This window comes from Belonocnema kinseyi, chromosome 10 (assembly GCF_010883055.1).
Source record: "Belonocnema kinseyi isolate 2016_QV_RU_SX_M_011 chromosome 10, B_treatae_v1, whole genome shotgun sequence".
In the NCBI taxonomy this organism is placed as follows: Eukaryota; Metazoa; Arthropoda; class Insecta; order Hymenoptera; family Cynipidae; genus Belonocnema; species Belonocnema kinseyi.
The window spans coordinates 40,294,318-40,317,360 of NC_046666.1; the positions used below are offsets into that span (position 1 = coordinate 40,294,318).

Genomic DNA, 23,043 nt, shown 5'->3' on the forward strand with positions numbered 1-23,043 from the left:
ACATAACATAATGTCTATAAATATAATAAAAATGTTAATACAGAAATTACATATATAACAAGAAACAGTTTTATTAAATAATTATTCACAATCCTTTTTTCCATCTAACAGGCGGAGTAAAGCATTAACGTTTTTATCATATTTTGTAACATTATTATAACCTACGACCTCTCACAATTTCTATAACTTTAAAACTGGAATGTAATATTGGAGTGTAATCTACAAAAATATACATCTAAATCTCTAAATTTTGCTACGATTAATTTTTCTTTTTTTTATATCAGTAGTTGAAAAAATAGGAATTTAATTTTAAATGTTTCTGTTATTTTGTCTGAAAAAAAGCAAAATAAGAAAGATGAGGAAAACTTGGTTATTTAGACTCCTACCTATTTTAGCTTTTCTTGTTGTCCAGTTTTTTTCGACGCTGAAGCAAGTTAAAGCTTTTTGCATGTAGAATTAAGATAAAAAATAAATTTTTCCATGCTCTTTTCTCTACTTTTAACTCTTGTGGCTAAAGGAAGAAAAATAAGAGGGCGGCCTTTTGTTGATATCTTTTATTGTGAATAAAATATTATGTAATAAATAAAACTGTTAAAAATGGTATATTCTGGTTTTATAGTTGTACATTTTCACAAATAATAACAGATAATAAAAATGTAATCTTTTTCATCTGGAGAATTTTTTGTCGTTTTTAAAATTTTTTTGCAACTTCAAAAATATATGTCGGGATTTGATACTGCTCGGGTAATGTTGGGTAAATTTCTATTAGCAAAATAATAAAATTGAAGACTAAAAACCAAATTAATTTTTTGTATCACTTTGGTTCGATCACCGAAGTTAAGCAGCGACTGGCTTTGTTATATTTGAATGGGGGTCATCGTTCTAGACAGAGTGTAATTTTTATCAGCTTTTAAGCCGTGTTCACTCTCGAACTAACAATAATAGTAATAATAATACTTTATAAATTATATTTGATATTTGGCTAAGATAAGTCAATCAAATAATAAGATATTCTGATATAAATATATTTTCATCTGCATCTAAAGATAAAAATTATGTAGAGATTTTTATTTTTTCTATTTTATAGTTTTTAGAAAATACTGTGTGCAGTCATAAAAGTAAACTGCAGCAGATTTGTACACTCATTTTCAAAATGATAAAAAAAACTTTTTAAAAACTATTACGTGGTAACCACTACATAATATATATTCTTAACCCTCAAAGTTCATACATAGTAAAAATCACGATAAATTGCATCGTGGGTATTCAAGACCCCAGCGCATTTAATCATGTATTGTTTAATCCCTATTGAATATTTTATCACAATAAAATTATCCGATATAGTTTAAGGTATATTTTATAAGGCAGAGTTGATTTTATAGCCATTTATTTATTTTAAGTTTGCTAAAAAAATTATTGAAAAAAGTAAAAAAATTGTCTTTTTTTACTTTAAAATTCATAACTCACGCAATTTTAATTATTTTAACCTGAAAATTTATGACTATACTTTTAAAATAGTGTACAGTCTACTCTCGCATGACGCGCTGCCGTAAGTTATAAGCCAAACAAAGCAAAAAAGTATGAAATGATCCAGAAAAATCAATGATTTCACTTCATACGATATACTTACGTTAGAAAGTAAACAAAAATCAATAAAATGTCAACAACAAAAAATTTGCTCCAAAAAACTTTTTCGCTCACTAAGTGCACACTGGGTGTTGGAGACCCCACGATTTCTTTACCTCCAATTTCAGCAGCAGCTGCTAGTAGACTGATACTTGATGCAGTATGCTAAACGACTTTACTTATAGTTAGTGTCTCCAACTAAAGCTAGATGGCTACACATAATACACAATTTTTTCGAACCGAGTATGATTTATAAGAGTTTGAAAACAGCTTGGAGTCTTCGAGACCTACAATGAACTTTAAGGGTTAACCCTGTTGAAATATGTTATTGTTAAAAATAAAATATAATGGTCAACTTGTACAGAAATTTTGAAATATTTTTTAATTTCAAAAATCAAGGTTAAATCTACCAAAATTCTGGTTCAATACGTCCTTACTATTTTTACTGCGGTTAGACTAAGCAGATAAAATAATAAGGGGGTTTTAACCAGATTTATGGTTGATTTAACCAGACGCTCGTAGATTTTTGAAGATTGAGAAATAAAATGTTGAAGTTTTTTTACGTATTTTAAAATGTTTCCAAAATGTTCAAAAATGAATCCGGAAGGTTTTAGGACAATTCTAAAAATAATTTGAGTCAGCTTAAAAGATATTTAGGTGTCTCGAATATTTGAAGAGACCAAAAATATTTTTAAGCTTTGAAAAGTTTGCGAAAGTTTATTAAATATTTTTTTTCCAAGGGGCAAAAAGTCCTAAATATCTTTTAAACAGACTTATTTTTTTTTCCTGAAATTTCGTAAAATCCTGTATAGTAAAAAATTTTTTTAGAAATTTTATAGATACTTTGTCAACATATTCGAAAAATGTTCTAAATATTTTTGAATTTTCTCGAGAAGCCCAGAAAAATTAGATTTATATAACATTAAAACAAATAAATAAAGAAATCTGAAAAAAGAATAGTTATTCGAAATTTTTTAGTTACATTAAAAATCATTTTTCCCTTCAAATTGTAATTTATCTAACATTTTGTTCTTTTTTTGTGTGAAAAAATATTTCTTCGTTAAAAATTCAACATTTTTGTTCAAATTTCGTATTTTTTGTTTAAAAATTAATCTCTTTTAGTATAAATTTTTTCTTTTTTTGACGTAGTTTCTCGTCATCCCGAAATTCGAGATGTCTATTCAATATTCTTAATAAGCTTGGCTAGTCATCATGAATATTCGGGATGACCAGTCAATATGCCCTTTTCGAAATCCCCATTTTTTTTGGGACGGTTATACACAGCCTTTTTTAAAATTCAAATTGCAACTTTTTATTTTAAAATTAATATCTTTTTTTGGTTGAATATATAACCGTTTGGTTGAAAATGATTTTTTTTTATGAACTCAACTCTTGTTTATTTAAAATGAAAATATTTTTTAGTGTTTAAATCGACTATCATATGTTTGGTCAAAATTTATATATTTTTAGTTAAAACTTCAGCTTAGTTAAAAGTTAAACCATTATGTTAAAAATGCACTTTTTTCTTTTCAAGATATTTATTGAATATTACCAGCTACTTTAAAAAAAGGGAATACACATTTTAACAAGTGGGGTTCTTGAGAAATTAGACTTTTAAGAATTTTAGAAAAACAGCTGTCATTTTAACATTTTTAAGGTGCCTCTCTAAATCACAGAAAAAAAAATTTGGGCCGTTTGCCGATTTTTTCAACGTTTACAAAGAATTTTCACTGTAAATGAAATTAAATAATTCAAATTCTTGAAGCTAAATTTCTTTCATTTTGAGTAATAATCACCAAACTTCAAATTTAAGCACTCAAAATGGAACTATTGAATTTTAACCTTTGAAAATTATATTTAAAAATATTTTGATTACAAAAATCTTGTATTCAAACGCTCAGTATCAAACTGCAAAACTATTATTTAAAAAATTTTAATTATACCATTTTAGGAATGGAAAACTTTTAAATTTGAAGTTAATACATTTTAATTTTAAGTGATTAAAAATCTATAATTGTTCAATTGTTATTTTTGCATCAAAACTCGTCTTTGTTTTGAAATAATTTACATTTTATAATTTTATTATTTAAAGATTTTAAAAAATCTACATTTTTTCCTTTTTTTAAAATATCTTAAGGTTTTTTATTATTTTAAAAATTTTTTCAAAATGTCTAAATATATTTTAAGATGATCTCAAGAATTTTTTTATTATTATGAAACCTTTGACAATTCTTAAAAATCATCTAAATTTTTTTTCTGTGAATTCTGTAAAAATCTACATTTTGTTTTAAATTATTTAAAATAATTTCAAGTTTTTAATTAATTTTGAATCTTTCAAAAATGTCTAGATATCTCTCCAACTTACTCGGATTTTTTCTGAATTCATGAATGTTTAATTGTTATTTACATATCATAATCAATCAATTTCACCTACAATTAAAACAAGAATTTAAAGTACAATAAAAATGATAACGCTCCAAGTTTACATTCAGCCCTTTGAAAATTGATACGATTGAAGACTATTTATTTCAAACAATTTAGTTTCAAATTGTTTAGTTTTTATTATTTGATTAATAATTTCTCATCTTTAATTACAATTTTTAACGTTGAAATCTGTTAATCTTTCAATTTTGAATCGATTAAGAATCGTCTTGTAAAATTAATTATTGTTGTACTTTTTAATACTTTAAATAAAGTTCAATAAAAAAATTATTATTATCATTACCGTCAAATAATATTGTTTAACTGAATGCTATCGTGATTTGAAACCTTAACAATCAAACTTAACATTAAAAAAAGTAGAAATAATATCTCGAAAATAAAGATAGAATATTATTTTAAATTGCAATATTCATGCGATGTGACATTTTTTATATTTCAAGTGATTGGATAGATTTTTCTTCATTAATTGGTCAAATTCACAGCCATAAAATAAATTCACTGTCATTTCCTGACTTCTTGGTCCAATGACCATCCTGTATTAACATTTTTTTTATTATTTGAGATCAACTAAAAAAGCAAGTATTCCCTCGTTGAATAAAAAACAAACTATTATCTGTCATTTATTGAGAATTCGCAAGTCGTTTTTTCACAATTGGGGAGAGGGGTGCGATTCCTTTTAAAATTATTAAAATCTTTTTAAAAATTGAAAAATTAAAAAACAAACTTAAAACAAAATGTAGATTTACAAAAATTACGAAATAATGTTTTTGAATTTTTTTAACGGTTTGAAGACAACAAAAAACTTCTTAAGATTCGTGGGAATATTAAAAACAATTATTTATTCAGAAAAATTCATTTTGGAACAATATTCAAAAAGATTGAACAATATTATACAAGATTAAAAAAAACATTTATAAAATGATAAAAAAGTTGTTATGACACTATGACCTAGGCCTTTTTCGAAATTTCCTCACATTAAAAATGAAATTGGTCAATAATTTCGATTTTGAAAACTTAAAATTTTTTTGAATACTTTTAATTTGTAATTGCACTATAATCTAAAAACATTTTGTAGAAAAAAAAGAAGTAAAGAGAATTTGATTTCGATAATAATTGAATTTAGAAACACGTTGGGTGAAAAACATTCACAATTTTAAAACGTTCGATATTTGAAAAAGTTTTAAATTTGAACGGAATTCTAAATTAATAACCTCAAAATATTAAAATTTTCGAAATTCTATTATATAAAATCTTTCTCTCGCACGATTGTCTGGTCTCTAAATACTTTATTCAAAATAAACTATACCAAAATAAACAAGGATAAACAAGTTTGTAATAATGACATTTGACCGGAAGCAGGAAGTGGGAGAAGAATAATGTCATAATGGTCATAATATGCATAAGGTCAATACTATTTTGGAGCATGTCACATGTATGACATAAAAATAATACTCTCTGATAAAAATCACATTGTTTATAACCCAACCCAACTGTCAAGGAAATTATTCTCCGAAAAGAAAAAAAAGACTGCTTGATATAGTACGCAAGTGACTAGCGCATAGTTCGGAAATGTCGACCATGCCGACTTCTGCGGTGGAGTGACGTTGTGTTAAACGCACAAAAAGAGTCCAGGGCATTTTCTTATTTGTAAAATCGATACGTAAACACAACAAATAAATGGAGTGCACTGAGGATAAACACAAAAGTTTATACTGAATAAGGTAATTCTCGTTTCCTCTAATCTATTAAGTTTTCGCGAAAATTTTGAGGTTAGGAATCGTAAGACGCAAATTTTCGCGAAAGATTTTCTCGACAAATGATGTAATGCTGTAAATAGTATTATTGGAGCACAGCTGTAACTTGTCATATTTATAATCACAGTTGGTTCTTATCTCTAAAGCCAGTAATACAAAATAAAGTATGTATGCATGTGACACTGAAAAGTTCAACTTTCTGTTTTTGTTCGTTGTTTTCTGCTTGTAAAATTCGTTTTATTTTTGTTTTGCGATTGCTTCAATTCGTTTTTGTTCGATTCCGGTTATTTGCAGGTCTTTTTCATTATATTTGTAGGCAACACAAATTTATTTAGTAGGACAATATGGATGCTGCAGTGATTGATGTGCTCCAAAGGGCTGGAAGTCAGGATCCAAATGTTTTGAAACCAGCCGAACAAACTTTACGAGAATGGGAAACACAACGAGGATTTTATACTGCTTTATTTGTAAGTTACAATATTTTATACTTTGCCAATTTGAGGTTATTTTTACCCCACCATATTCTTTAACAGCCTTTCGGTGGGGGGGGGGGGGGGCACAAAAGTACCGTGTAACCAAAAATTCTATCAAAATATAGGGAAAAGAATGAGTTTTCACGAAAATAGAGGAATAAATTCTTTCAAATAAAATTAATGTTAATAACATATTGAATGAGATATGCAAAAATTTTAATTTATAAGATTTCTATTAGAAATACTGAATTTTCAATAAACAAGATTAATTTTCGACGAAATAGTTGAATACTTTATCTACACTCGCAGTTTTTCAGATTATCTCAGTTCGTTCTAAGTAAATCATAGTTTAGTATTGAATTTTTATTTATTTATGAAATAAATTAGTTATTAGTTAATTGAAAATGTATGGGTTTTGTGAAAAGTTCACCTTTTTTGTAGAAAATTAATCTTTATGGCTGATAATTCATCTTTTTAGTATAAAATTCAACTATTCCAGTTGAAGATTCATCATTTGAATTGAAAATTTATCACCTTAATTGCTTCAACTTAAAATTTGAATCTACATTTTTTGTTGAAAATTGACCTTTTCTTGTTCCAAAATCAACAATTTGGATGGAAATTTATATTTTTCAATTAAAAATTCATGTATTACTTTGCAAATTTACATATTTGGTTCATAATAATTTTTTTTTAGAAAATAATCTTTTTCTTTGTAAATTAATCTTGTTTAAAAATTCTTTTCGGTTAAAAATTTCAGTATTACAGTTGAATACTTCTCATTTATGTTGAAAATTAATCATTTAGGTTGAAAATTAAATTATTTGATTGAAAATTCATTTCTTTGGTAGAAATATGAGCTATTTTTATTGAAAACTTGTTTTTTCTTTGGATGAAAAAGATTTTTTTGCCCGAGAATTGAACTATTTTGTTGAAAATTTGATTCTTTTTTGGTTGAAAATTATTTTGTTTTTTAAACTGAAAATGTAACTATTATTTCAGTTAAATATTCCATTTTTTTTAGATAAAATTCGTCTTTTTGGTTAAACATTCATTTTTAGACTAAAAATTTATTTACCTGAAAATTCAATTATAATTTATTATTAAATTTTTATTAATTTAAAATATTAAACTAGTTATTAGTTGATTGATAATGTATGAAATTTGAAAATAAACGAAAATTTTTACTGAGAGCAAACCATGAACAGGGGTAAAATGTTTGTTCATTTATATTGTAAATAATTTATTATTAAAAAAGAATTGTAATGCCTAATTTAAATTGCAGTTATAATAATATTTATGGATAAAATTAATCTTTATGGTTGATAATTCATCTTTTTAGTATAAAATTCAACAATTCAAATTAAAGATTCATGATTTTAATTTAAAATTCGTCAGTTTGGTTGAAAATTAATTCCTTCAACTTGAGATTTAAGTGTACATTTTTTGTTGAAAATTTAGGTTGGAAATAAAATTATTTGATTTGAAAATTCATTTCTTTGGCAGAAATATGAGCTATTTGGTTAAAAACCTGTTTTTTCTTTGGATGAAAAGGATTTTTTTTTGCCGAAAATTTAAATCATTTGTTAAAAATTTGTGTCTTTTTTCGTTGAAAATTATTTTGTTTTTTAAACTGAAAATCTGTCTATTATTACAGTTAAATATTCTATAATTTTAGATAAAAATTCGTCTTTTTTAACTTTCATTTTTTGACTGAAAATTTAATTATCTGAAAATGAAATCATAATTTATTAATGAATTCTTATTAATTTAGAAATTAAACTAGTTATTAGTTGATTAATAATGTATGAAATTTGTGAAAAATTTGCCTATTTTTGTAGAAAATTTATCTTTATGGTTGATATTTCATCTTTTTAGAAAATTAAACGATTCCAGTTGAAGATTCACCATCTTAATTGAAAATTCATCACCTTAATTACATCAACTTAAAATTTGAATATACATGTTTGATTGTAAATTGATCTTTTCTAGTTCAAAATTCAACAATTTGGATGGAAATTTGTATTTTTTAATAAAAAATTCATCTATTACGGTAAAAATGTATATGTTTTGTCAAAATTCTATTTTTTTGATAAAATAATCTTTTTCTTTGCAAACTAATCTTCTTGTTTAAACAATATTTTCGATTGAAAATTTCAGTATGGCAGTTTAAAATTTATCATTTATTTTAAAAATTCATCTTTTAGGTTGGAAATAATATTGCTTGTTTTGAAGTTAAACTCTTTCGTTGAAAATTCAATTTTTTGGTTGAAGATTAATAATTTTATTTGAAAATTCATTTCTATGGTAGAAATATGAGCTGGTTGGTTGAATAATTGTTCTTTTTTCATTGAATGAAACTTTTGTTTTTCTTAAACTGAAAATTTTACTATTATTCCAGTGAAATTTTCGATTATTTTAGATAAAAGTTCATCTTTTTGGTTGGGCATTCATTTTTTGACTAAAAATTTAATTACCTGAAAATTAAATCATAATTAATTATATAATTTTTATTTATTTAGGAATTAAAACTAGTTATTAGTTGATTGATAATGTATTAAATTTGTGAAAAATTCACATTTTTGTGTAGAAAATTAATATTTTTGTTCGATAATTCATCTTTTTAGTACAAAATTCAACTATTTCAGTTGCAGATCTATCATTTAAATTGAAAATTCATCAGTTTGATTAAGAATTAATTCCTTCAACTTAAAACTTAAGTGTACCTTTTTGGCTGAGAATTGGCCTTTTCTTGTCAAAATTCAACAATTTGGACGGTAATTCGTATTTATTATTTAAAAATTCATCTATTAAGGTAAAAATTCACATATTTTGTTAAAAGTTGATTCTTTTGGTAGAAAATAATCTTTTTCTTTGCAAATTAATCTTGTTTAAAATTTTTTTTCGTTGAAAAATTCCAGTATTACAGTTCAACATTTATCAAATACATTGTTTAAATAATTTAGTATTGTTTATAACAATTTTCTCTTCAAATAGAATTAGAAATTCGCTCTTTGTTTCTTCGAATTTTTCAACTTTTCATTCAGAGCGAGGCAATAATTAATCAAATTTAACAGAAATAATGGTTTGAAACCATTTTTATTACTTATAACAATATTCTCTTAGAATAATGCTAGAAAATTGCATTTTTCCTAAAATTTTCCACTTTTTGTCTACTTTTCAATTAAAACATAATCTTTTAAACAAATAATTAATATTTATAACTATCTTTTATAATAATGCTAGATAATTACAGTTCCGAATATGATATTTTTACTATTTTTTGCTAATATTTTAAGAATATTGATTTAAAGAAAAAGACTCTCAGAAATTACACCAAGGAAAAGTTACATTCAATATGATCGATATAGAATATTTGAAGAATATTTCAAATATCTGGTTCTATTTCAAAAAAAAATATACCCACAAAAAAGAGATTGTTAAAAATGATTTTTTTTAATCTGCATTTATTAATTTTTCATAATTAAAAAGCCAAAAAAATTAAAAAACCAAAAAAATGTTAAAATTGGAGAAAAAATGTAACTTTCTGGCATTAATGTATAATACATTTAAAAAAATTTATTTTTGTTAACTTGAATATTATTAAAAATAATAATGATCTGTTTCAACAGTTATTTTTATTAACTTGAATTATTTATTAACTAAATCTTATTCAAAATTATAACATTAATTATTCTAAAAGAATATTGCGATAAATAATAGTCCTTATTTAAAAAAATTATTTTTGTTACATTTAATTGATTATTGCCTCAATCTAACTTAAAAGTTGAAAGTAAGTTCAAGTTTCGAAAAAAACCTAATTTTCTAACTCTATTCGAAGAGAAAATGTCTAAAAATAATAATAAATTGTTTAAACAATTTAGTTATTCGCATAATCCAATTTTTCATTTTTGGTATTACGTTACAAAAACGTATTTTTTTAAATGATAAATACTTTTTTTCTAAAAAAAAAACGCCCTAATTGTTGTGTTCCTGATCCCAAAACAGCTGCCAAGCTATTTGAAATTAAAACAATAAAATACTACAAATTTGAAGATAAGGCTTTTGTATCGTATGATAAATTAAAACAAAAAAATTATACCAAAAATTTTTGAATTTTCGAGCCCAAAATACGAATTTTTTACAAAACACTCGAATTTTCTACCAGAAAAATGTGAATTTTCAACAAAAAGATTAGTCTTCAATTGAAACAGAATAATTTTGAGCTAAGCAGTTGCATTTTTAACTAAACAAAAAATATTTAATTTCTACAAAAAGAGATGGATTTTCCAACTAAAAAAAAAACAAAATTGTTAAAGTTTGACCGACATAATTAAGTTTTTATCCAAATATTAATTTTTTCAAACGAAACCAGAGGAATTCTTGTGTATTTTCAACGAAAATAGTTAGATTTTTTTATTGATGGTACAAATTAAATAATTTATTTACAGTTGCTCTATTTTTTGCAACAATTATTTAAATATTTAAATATTATTTATTCCTATGCTGATGTTCTTTAATAATTTTCCTATCATAATTTTTTGTAATAAAAAATTGATTATAGAAAATCCATTATATACTGAATTTCCTATAATATTTTTTCAAACGGGAGTTATTGTACGGTTTACAAAGAAATTTAATCGAACTCGCTGCTTTGAAAATCGTTTGAACAATTCTTTTCTGTCCAAATTTCCGTAGAATTATGCCCAGAATGCTGGATATATTATTCCTATTTTATTGCAGAACGTATTTTCAAATCACACCCTCCAAGTTAATGTCCGATGGTTGGCAGTTTTATATTTTAAAAATGGTGTCGATAGGTATTGGCGAAAAGGCGCTCCAGGGTAATTATTTATTTCTCTCTTCAAATTCCGTTTAGACAAATTCTTTTCGTTTTAAATCCTTTATTTGAAAGTGGAATTAATTTCTCTTTTTAATTAAATTCATAATTATTTATAACTAATTTTCTTGTACAGTCAAATAGCAGACGATGAAAAGGAGTTTCTCCGGGGACGTTTAATATCCAGGTTTGATGAACCTGTGAATCAACTCGCTCTCCAAATTTCCGTTCTTATCGCAAAAATCGCGAGGTAAGGAAAACAAAAATAAAGTCCTTCGAATTGCGAATTTCGGTAAAATAAATGTTCTAATACCTTTACAGGCCTCACATACCGGATTTTTAAGATTTGAGGGTATTTTTAAAACTTTTAAGGCATTTTTAAGAGATTTTAATTTGTAATGCTTTAAATAATTCAATGAATTTTCGATTAATTTTAATAATTTGAAGGGTTTTCTAGTTGTTTGAAATATTTTTGGATAAAGACTTTTTTTTAATTTCGTAAGATATTGAAGATTTCACAGGACTTATAAGGTTTGAAGATATTTTAAAATATGCCACAGGATTTTAAAAGATTTCCGATGATTTTAAAGGAATTTAAAGCTCTTAAAGTATTTTAATGATTTTTTCAGGATTTCAGGCAATATCGTCAGAATTTAAAGAATTTCACGGCATTTAATAATATTTTCAGTCGAATATTTTGTTTAAATTCTTTTTAATTTTTTCAATTCCTTGACATTTTCAAGAGCGTTACAAAATTCGATGGGATTTCAAAAAACTTTCAAGGGATCTCAAAGAATGTAAAATAATGTAGAGTATTCTAAAAGATTCCAAGAACTTTTCAAACAATCTAAACAATTTGGAGGGATTTCTAAGGACTTTAATAATTAAAAAAATTTAATTTTTTCCAATTTTTTTGAGTTTGTTTCGTAATCATTAGCCACTTTTTTCGTTATAAATTATTGGGGTTTCAAATATTTTTTGCAATTAATTTGGAATTTGTCCTGCATTCGTATTAATTTATCCGGAATTCTTTTGAATTCTTCTGAACTTACTTAATTCTAATCAATTCAATGGACTTTTAAAAAGATTTTGTTTTTTAAATGCTTTAAAACTCACCTTAAATTCTTAGGCATTTAATAAAATTCTGTTTAATTTTTCTAAACTCATTTCAAACTTATTCAATGAATTTATTCATTTTTTACCATTGTTTTCAATTCGCTTGATTGCTTTTTAAATTCAGCTTGTTTTTATGAATTTCATAGAGTTTTTCTCATTTCCCTTAAATTCCTCTAAATCCAATTTATTTGAATTCATTTTTGGTTATAAATTAGTAGGGTTTCAAAGATTTCAAGAGATTTGAAATTATTTTTTTGAATTCACCCTAAATTTGTATTCAGTTATCTTCATTTCTTAAGAATTCTTTTAATTCTTTTTAATTCTGTTGATAAAATGATCAAAGGATTCGAAATATTTTTGGAACATTTGAAAATATTGCCAGAATTTGTTTATTTATTTCTATAGTTTAAAGGGATTTAAAAAATGTAAAAATATTTTATAGCAGTTTAAAAGTTTCCTAGGCATTTTCAAGAGATTACAAATATTTAAGAGATTCCCAAGGGTTTTCATATTTTTAAAGACATTTATAAAATGATTTCCAATTCTTTTGGTTTGTTTTAAAATCACTAGTCACTGTTTTGTTTAGAAATTAGTGGGGTATTCTAAGATTTGAAGAGATTTTCAAATATTTTTTGTAATTGATTTGGAATTCACCCTGAATTCGTATTAATTTATCCTTAATTCTTCTAAATTCAGTCAATTCTACTAAATTCAATGGATGTGTAAAAAGTTTATGTTTTATTCATCTCGAAGTCTTTAAAATTCACCTTAAATTCATAGAAATTTCTTTAAATTCTTTTGAATCTCTTTAATTTTTCTGAATTTATTTCAAAATTACTTAATTAATTTTTTCATATTTTTGAATTATTTTTAATTCGCTTGATTGCTTTATAAATTTAGCTTGATTTTTTATGAATTTCATCGAATTTTTCTCACTTTTCTTAAATTCTTCTAAATTCACTCCACTTTTATGGAAATCAGTGGAATTTTTTCGATTTTTAACATTATTTACAATTTATTTGAATTCATTTTTCGTTATAAATTAAAAAATAAATATTAAATTAAAATATTAAAATTATTTTTTGGAATTTAGCCTGAATTCTTATTAATTTAACATGCATTGTTTTAACTTCTTTGGAATTCTCTTGAATTTTTTAAATTTTATTGAATAAATGATCAATGGATTTTAAATATTTTTGGGGAATTTTAAAAGTGTTCCAGAATTTGTTTATTTATTTTAATAGTTTGAAGGGATTTCAAAAACGTTAAAATATTTTAGAGATTTTTTAAAGATTCCAAGGCATTTTGTAGAGATTACAAAAAATAAGGGACTTTAACGGTTTTAATAAGTTTGAAAGATTAAAAAAAATATATATATTTCTAATTCATTTGAATTCTTTTGAATTTCAATTACTAGTTACTTTTTTTAGTGGGGTTTCAAAGATTTGAAGAGATTTTCAAATATTTTTTCCAATTTTTGTAGAATTCGCCCTAAATTTGTATTAATTTATACTGAATTCTTTCGAGTTCTTCTAAATCCACTCAATTTTATTCAATTCAATGGGTCTTTAAAAAGTTTTTGTTTTATTCATCTTTAAGTCTTAAATACTCACCTTGAATTCTTCGGAATTTCATAAAATTATTTTGAATTCCCTTAAATTCCTCCAAATTCAGTTAAATTTGATTGAAATCAATGAAATTTTTTTGAATTTAAACATTATTTCCAATTTATTTTGCTTCATTTTTGGTTATAAATTAGTAGGATTTCAAAGATTTGTAGATATTTTAAATGACTTCATGGAATTCACCCTGAATTCTTTTTAATTCCTTGGAATTCTCTTGAATTTTTTTAATTCACTTGAATTCTTAGGCATTTCATGAAGTTCTTTTAAATTCATGTTAATTTTTATAAAATCATTTCAAACTCAATGCACTTTTTTCATCTCTTTTAATTGTTTTGAATTAGCTTGATTTCTTTTTAAAGTCAGCTTGACTTTTTATGAATTTCAACGAATTTTTCTAATTTCCTTTAAAATGTTCTAAATTGACTCCAATTTTATAGAAATTCATAGAATTTTTTTTCGATTTTTTAAATTACTTCCAATTTATTTGAATGCATTTTTGGTTTTAAATTGGTAGGATTTCAAAGATTTGAAGAGATTTGAAATTATTATTTTTTAATTCACCATGAATTCTTATTAATTTACCCTGCATTCTTTGGAGGTCTCTTGAATTTTTTTAATTCACTTGAATTTCTAGGCATTTCATGAAGTTCTTTTAAATTCGCATGCGTTTTTTAAAATCATTTCAAACTTACTCAATGCACTTTTTTATATTTTTTTATTTTTTTCAATTAGCTTTATTTCTTTTTTAAGTCAGCTTGATTGTTTATGAATTTCATCGAATTTTTCTCATTTCCCGTCAGTTCACTCAAAATTGCTTGAAATAATTGAAATTTTTTCAATTTTAAAAATTATTTTCAATTTCTATGAATTCTTTTTTGGTTAAAATTAGTAGGGTTTCAAGGATTTAAAATTAATCATAGGAATTCACTCTGAATTCTTTCAAATTCTTTGGAATTCTTTTGATTTTTTTAAATCATTTAAATTTCTCTAAATTTACTTAGTTCAACTAAATTTATTAGATATTTTTGAATTTATAAAAGTTCTTATTTAATTGATCCTGAAGTCTTTTAAGCTCATCTTGAATTCTTAGGAATTTCATCAAATTCTTTTGAATTCCCTTGAATTTTTCTGAACTCGTTTCAAACTTACTCAATGAATTTTGAAATATTTTTTTATTGTTTTTAATTCTCTTGATTTTTTAAAATGAATTTGTCACATTTACCCTGAAATTCATCTAAATTCACTCAATTTTTTTTGGAACCCGAAATATGTCTTTATTATAATGAATCACCGTGAAAGCATTAAACCTATTATTTTTTTAATTCATTGGAATTTTTTCGATTTTAAAAATATTTTCAAATTTAGTTGAGTTCATTTTTGGCTATAAATTAGTAGGGTTTCAAAGATTTGAAATTATTTTTTGGAATTCACCATGAATTCTTATTAATTTACCCTGAATTCTTTTAAATTCTTTGGAATTCTCTTGAATTTTTTCCAGTTCACTTGAATTCTTGGACATTTCATGAAGATCTTTGAAATTCGCTCTAATTTTTCTAAATTAATTTCAAACTTACTCTAAGAATTTTTTCAAATTTTTAAATTGTTTTCAATTCGCTTAATTTATTTTTAAATTTCGCTTGAATTTTTAATGAATTTTATCGAATTATTCTCATTTCCCCTCAATTCACTCAAATTTTGTCGAAAACACTGGAATTTTTTCGATTTTAAGCATTATTTTCAATTTATTTGAATTCATTTTTGGTTATAAATTAGTAGGGTTTCAACGATTTGAAATTAATGTTAGGAATTCACCCTGAATTCTTTTCAATTCTTTGGAATTCTTTTGATTTTTGTAATTCATTTAAATTTCTCTAAATTTACTCAGTTCTACTTAATTTATTAGATATTTTTGAATTTATAAAAGTTCTTATTTAATTGATTCTGAAGTCTTAAGTTCATCTTCAATTCTTAGGAATTTCGTCAAATTCTTTTGAATTCCCTTGAATTTTTCTGAACTTGTTTCAAATTTACTCAGTGAATTTAAAAATTTTTTGACATTGTTTTCAATTCGCTTGATTTTTTTTAAGTTAGTTTAATTTTTTTTATGAATTTGTATCATTTACTCTTAAATTCCTTTAATTTTTGTTGGAACCCGAAATATGTTTTCATCATAATGAATCATCGTGAAGGCGTTAAATCTATTATTTTTCTAAGTCATAGGAATTTTTTCGATTTTAAAAATAATTTCCAATTTATTAGAATTCATTTTTTGTTATAAATTAGTAGGGTTTTAAAGATTTGAAGTTATTTGTTGGAATTCACCATGAATTCTTATTAATTTAACCTGGATTCTTTTAAATTGTTTGAAATTCTTTTTAATTAAAAAAAATATATAATTGAATTCCTCTAAATTTACTCAATTCTACTTAATTCAATCGATATTTCTAAATTTCTAAAAGTTCTTATTTAATTGATCCTAAAGTCTTTAAATATAACCTAGAATTTTTAGGCATTAGATCAAATTCTTTTTAATTCCCTTGAATTTTTCTGAACTCGTTTCAAACTTACTCAATGAATCTTTAATATTTTTTAATTCTTTTCAATTCGCTTGATTTTTAAAATGAATTTGTCTTGTTTACCTTTAAACTCCTCTACATCCACTCAAATTTGTTGGAACCCGAAATATGGCATTATCATAATGAATCATCGTGAAAGCATTAAAACTATTATTTTTTGAAATCATTGGAATTTTTTCGATTTTTAAAATAATTTACAATTTGAGTTCATTTTTGGTTATAAATTAGTAGGGTTTTAAAGATTTGAAATTATTTTTTGGAATTCAACGTGAATTGAATTCAATTGAATTCAACCCGAATTCTTTTAAATTCTTTGGAATTCTTTTTAATTTCTGAAACAATTTAATTGAATTCCTCTAAATTTACTCAATTCTACTTAATTCAATAGATATTTCTGAATTTCTCAAAGTTCTTATTTAATTTGTCCTAAAGTCTTTTAATCTCACCTTGAATTCTTAGGCATTAGATCAGATTCTTTTGAATTCCCTTGAATTTTTCCAGGCTCATTTCAAACTTACGGAATTCAATCAGTTTTTTTTTCATATTTTTAAGTTGTTTGCAATTTATAAGATTTTCTTTTTAAATTTACTTTGATTTTTTATGAATTTGATCCAGTACTTCTCGTTTCCTTTAAATTCCTCTATATTAATTCCAATTTTTTCGATTACAAAATTTTTCCCAATTCATTTGAGTTCTTTTGAATATAACTTCATTTTTTTTAATGTCTCATGAATTTATCCCCTAGGGACTGTGAGGTCTGCGTTTATCGAATTTGTTACAAATAAAAAAAAAAAATATTTCCTCAGGTTCGACTGTCCCCGAGAATGGAATTCCTTAGTTCCAACAATTTTGGAAGTGATAAGAGGGCAGGATCCTCTGGCACAACACCGTGCTCTCTTAACTTTACATCACGTAGTAAAAACACTGGCCTCGAAACGATTGCCGGCAGACAAAAAACTTTTCCATGAATTAACCACTAATGTGTTCATTTTTATCCTCAATTTATGGAATACCTACACAGAGTCGTTCCTCATACTAGTGACGAATGGAGGAGACATTCACCAGGTCCAGGAGACTTTGGAAAAAGCTCTTCTTCTTTTAAGGATACTGAGAAAATTAGTTATTAATGGATTTCATAAACCGTCCGAGTCTCCGGATGCAATGCTCTTTTTGAATGTTATTTTCGAAAGAGCTAGGACGAGTCTCGAGTGCAGTGAGTATTTATTTTTTTATTTACCTTTTTTTACATACAGGCCTCGGATATTCAAAACAAGGTGGCTTCTGGACCGGAAAATTAGGAAATGACCGAAATTTTAAAAATTATAGAGAAAAAATTGGGTGCCACTTTGGTTTCAAGCGTATTTTAAATAATTAGATAAATTTTTATCTTTTTCAATTATGATATTATTCAGTTTAGAATGTGTCATTCGAGAATCTTTTACTTTAAACATTTTCTATTTCAGAATTTTAATTTTTAAGCTCTTACATTTTTAGTGTTTTCAATCAAAAATTTTTGATAATAAAATTTTTAGTTCATCAATTGTGAATAAAAATTAATTAATCATGTTTAAAATTGAATTGTACTTTAAGATTTAATAAGTGAATAATAAATGATTTTATAAGACAATTTTAAATTAGTTCACAATTTTAGAATTTTTTAGATTTTAACGTCAAAAATTAAACTGTTTCAATTGGAAAGTCTTATTAGTTAAATAAATGTAAAAGCTCGATTGTAACTTTATAAACTATTCTCAATTTTAAAATAACTTCTAAATAATATATTCATAATTAAAGACTGTTATTAAATTTCAAATATTATTTCAGTCTAAAATATTTAATTTTTAAAACAATCATTTGAAATTTTTAAATTAAAAAAATAACAATTAATATTTAGAAATATCTAGCTTTCATTTCAAATCATTAATTATAAATTAAAAATTCAAAACTAAAGAAAATAACTGAACTTCAAACGTTACGATTTTAATTATTCTATTTATAAAATAACCTAAATATGTCTTTATTATAATGAATTATCGTGAAAGCATTGAATCTATTATTTGTTGAAATAATTGGAATTTTTTCGAATTTAAAAATAATTTTCAATTTATTTGAATTCATTTTTGGTTATATTATTTTTAAAATTATTTTTATATTTTATATTTAAGGATATTTCGGCCTAATTTAAAATAAAATATAGATTTTAGCAGATTTCGAACGAAAAATTTTGAATTTTTTTAAGAATTTCGAAAGGCTTCAGAAGAATAAAAAACATTTCTTTGGAAAATTGAAAATGATTTGCTTAAAAATACCGATTTTTGGTTCAAAAAACGCCAAAGTAGCCTAAAATTTTTATTTTTGAATGCTTTTTCAAATTTAAATAAAATTTTTTTTAAATGAATTCCTGACAAAAAGCACTGATATAAACAAAAATTGTGTAAATATTCTAACTCTTATTCCATTTTTAATAATTTTTGTTTAAAAATACCCATTTTTTATGTAAAGTACCAACATAACTTAAAATTATTTTAAAACGATGAATACTCTTGGAAATCTGATGTTTAAAAAAAATACAAATGTTTAATTCTGACTAAAAGTCACGAAATAGTATAAGGAAACCCCATTCCCGGAAAACTTGGACGCGTGAATTCGGATTTAGTTAGTTTGCATCGCTCGTAGCGCCTCTTACGGAAAAATGAGATTTTTTTTTTAATTCTCTGCTTTTTCCTTGACTAATTTTTCATTGCAAATCATTAATATTAAAATTCCAGCATTCTGAAATGTCTTTTCTACTATAAAAGATGGATTTGTAGCAAAATACTAGAATTTTCAAACAAAATAATTGAGTTTTTAACCTAATAGTTGAATATTCAACCTAAAAAAATACATTTATAACAAAAACGTGTCATAGTTCATATTTCAATTAAAAAATATGAAATTTATACAAAAAAAGAGGAATTTTAAAACCATTAAACAATTTTCAACAAATAAAGATTTTTCACTCAAGAAAACAAGTTTATCTAAATTGTTCAACCTTTAAGCCAAAATACGAATTTTCTCTATAAAAATTGAATTTTCAAACACAAAATATGACTTCAGCAAAAAATTAATTTTTCACGAAACTGATGTATTTTTACTCATAAAAAATGAAATTTTAAACTAAAAAAAAATTTTTCCCCAAACAAGGTGAATTTTCAACTAAAAATGTCAATCTTAAAAAACGGAAAAGTTACATTTTCTTTAAAAAAAATTAATTGTAAACAAAAAAATGTATTTTCCACCAAACAGTTAAATTTTTAACCAGGCATAAGCCTTCAATCAAGAAAATAAACTTTTAACAATGTAGTTTACTTTTGACCGAAGTAGTTGAATTTTCAATTAAAGAAAATCAATTTTCAACAAAATAATTAAACTTTTAACCCAAGAGTTAAAATATAAATCTTTAACCAAAAAGTGATTTCTTAACAAAGTGATAGAAGAAATTTAATTTTTTTTTAAATGAAAATTTAACTTTTTGGTTAAATATTATTCTTTTTTGCTTGAGTATTAAGCAAAGAAGAATAATTGAATTTTCAGTAAAAAAAGACGAATTTTTAAACAAAAAGGATGACTTTTTAACAAAATTGTTGAATTCTCTACCAAATAGTTGCATTTTTATCAACAAAAAAGGCTGAATTTTCTCTTAAAGGAGAAGAATTTTTAATTACAAACAAGTTGGGTTTTTATCCAAAAAAGACTCCATTTGACTGCGAGATTAAAAATAACATTTTTTTAACAAAAATAAATAAACTTTTAATTGAAAAAGACTTAATCTTTTCAACCAAAAGCAAAAAGGGTGATTTTTTAACTAAACAGTTGAATTCTCTAACAAATAGTTGCATTTTTATCCAAAAAGATTACATTTTTCTTAAAAAATATGGATTGTTAATTAAATGAAAACCAAAAATAATTTTCAAAAATAGTTAAATTTTCATCTAGAAAATATATCAGTTTTTTTTTCAAACACCCAAGTATTATATTAAAAGAGTAGAATATTCAATAAAAAATTAGGACTTAACAAAATTGCTGAATTTTCAACCAAACAGTTGAATTTTCATCCTAGAAAGGGGTAATTTCAGCTAAAGAAGGTGAATTTTTAAATCAAAAAGACAAACTTTAAAAAAAAGACTTAAATTTTCAACCGAAAAGTTATGTTTTTATTTAAGAAAGATGAAATTTCTTCTAAGACAGAAGGATTAAACAAAAAACAAACATTAAAGGATAATCTGCAAAAGAAAGTTTTTGCGACTTTTTAAAATTCTAATCTGAAAATATTTTATTTTTAAAGTTTTTAACTTGTCCTATTTTTGAAATTTTAATCTTTAATTATTCAGATTCGAGATTCTGCAATTCAAAATAAGATTTTTCAATTTTAAACTCTGAATTAGAAATTTATCATATTTTAAAAATTGTATTTGCAAAGTATTTCCTGTTTGATATTTTGAGCTTGTACTATTTTTGAAATTTTCTTATTATCTTAAATCATTGAAATGCGATATTCTGATATTTAAATTAAATTTTTAAATTCTATAAGCTTTAAATTAGAAATGATAAAATTTCAAATCTTTTCTAACAAAATTTTCCAATTTTCGAAATTGAATCTAAAAGTGTACAATTTGGAACACTTTCAATTAGAAATAATAGCCTTTGGAAAACTTGTATTTCAACGCTTTTTCGCTAGAGGCGCAACGAACTCTGGTGTAAAACGCCAACATAACCAAAAGTGGTTAAAAAAATTTGGATTTTCTTTGAAATCTAATTTAAAAAAATTAAAAGTACAAATTTTCGACGAAAAGTAGTAATATAATGCAAAATTGTTAAGAGATTCCAAATCTTGTTCAAATTATAATGATTTTGGCTTAAAAATATCAATTTGCGTTGTAAAACGTCAATGTAACCTAAAATTGTTAAAAAAAAATATGAACCTTTAAAGTCTATTGATTTTGGTTTTAAAATTTCAATTTGCGGTAAAAAATGCTCACAAAACCGAAAAACGTCAATTGTTTAAACAATCTTCTTCTTTAAAATCTAATAATTTTTAATTAAAAATTCCCATTTTCGCTCTAAATCGCTAAAATATACTAAAATGGTTGAAAAATTGTGAATGATGTTGATTTTTGTTTTAAAATGCTAATTTTCAATGAACATATTATATAAACGGATTCCAAAGGATTTCGGTCGGAAATTTCCGATATTTTCAATAGAATTAAAGGTTTTTTAAAAAAGATTTCAGGGGATTGCAAGTGTTTTTTTTCTTATTCAGATTTTATGTGATTTTTCGAAATTTTACAGGAGTTTAAAGATTACATAACTTTTTTTTAATAATTACAGATTTCAAGATTTTGTGTAAGATTTTGCGAGTTTTCCAGAAATTTTTAGAGGTTTTTAAACAGTTTTTAAGGGTTCTAAAGTATTTTAAGGTATTTCAAATAATTTGGGATATTTTAAATGATTTGAAAGTATTTTACTCGATTTTATAGGAGATTTATTTTCTATACAAGATTTCAAAAATAGTTAACCCTTAGATTTAATATTTAAAAATTGGACACTATTTTTCAAAATGTATGCCACTACAGACACTATTTTAAATTTCGAAGAGGAGTCCGAGGCCTGCAGATAATATATTTTCACATATATTTAGATTTACGTGATTTATATAATTACTTTCTAAATAAGAGATTTTTTTCATTAGGAAAAACGCTAACATCGAGAGGCATACATTTGGATGTGTGCGATAAATTTATAATCCAAGTTACCAAAGTTTTAATAGGGATTTTAGAAAATCACCCTTTCTGCTTTGTCGAATTAATCCCCAGGTCTTTAGAGTTTTCGGTATTTTATTGTTTTACCGAAGCGGGGCAGAATCTGGCCTTTGAAAGGTTTCTTATTCAGTCGCTTAATTTGATGAAGACCATTTTATTATCCAATGATTACAGGCCAGCTAAAGTTTTAGAAGGTATGTTTTTTTTAATGGGTCGTTCGAAAACTGCGACACGATATTTTTAACAGTTTTTCCACCCATACCCTTTTTCGTGACTGATTATTTTCAACAAAAGACTATTAATTTTTTGCCAAACGAGATGCATTTTCGACGAAATAATTGAGTTTTTAAGCTAAAAATTCGGATTTTTTTTAGAAAAGAGTTGACTTTTAATTCCGAAGAGAGGATTTCTCAACCAAATAGTTTAATTATTACAAAAAAAATTAATTTTACACAAAAAAAATGTTGTGAATAGAGTTGAATTTTAAATCAAGAACTTTTCTAGCATACAAAGAAAATTTTCAATCCAAAAAAGATGAATTTCAAAACAAGAAAAGAGTGTTTTCTTCGAAACAGTTGAACTTTTCAACAATAAATATGACTTTCTAACAAAATAGTTGAATTTTCAACAAATTAATTAAATTTTCAACTAAATAATAGAATTTTTGATCACTTGGTTGAATTTTCGAACTGCTGGGATGAATTTTTAAACAAAAAAGATTCAACTTCTACCTAAAACGGTTTCATTTTAAACCATATAGTTCAATTTTTAATCCAAGAGAATAAATTTAATA

General features: G+C 24.2%; 1 protein-coding gene across 5 annotated transcripts in view; it reads left to right on the top strand.

Annotated features, from left to right (window-relative positions):
* Positions 1-5,482: 5,482 nt before the first annotated feature.
* Positions 5,483-23,043, top strand: part of LOC117181932 (importin-11) — a 69,156-nt gene continuing 51,595 nt past the window's right edge. For 2 of the 5 annotated variants that reach the window (XM_033374953.1, XM_033374957.1), the window contains exons 1-6: positions 5,483-5,789; positions 6,139-6,289; positions 11,039-11,139; positions 11,272-11,385; positions 17,259-17,665; positions 22,181-22,444. In XM_033374953.1, the coding sequence (XP_033230844.1) occupies positions 6,167-6,289; positions 11,039-11,139; positions 11,272-11,385; positions 17,259-17,665; positions 22,181-22,444 (1,009 nt within the window). In that variant the 5' untranslated portion in view covers positions 5,483-5,789; positions 6,139-6,166. Of the gene's footprint in view, positions 5,790-6,116; positions 6,290-11,038; positions 11,140-11,271; positions 11,386-17,258; positions 17,666-22,180; positions 22,445-23,043 lie in introns of all 5 variants that reach the window. The other 3 variants (XM_033374955.1, XM_033374954.1, XM_033374956.1) reach the window with 3 other exon arrangements.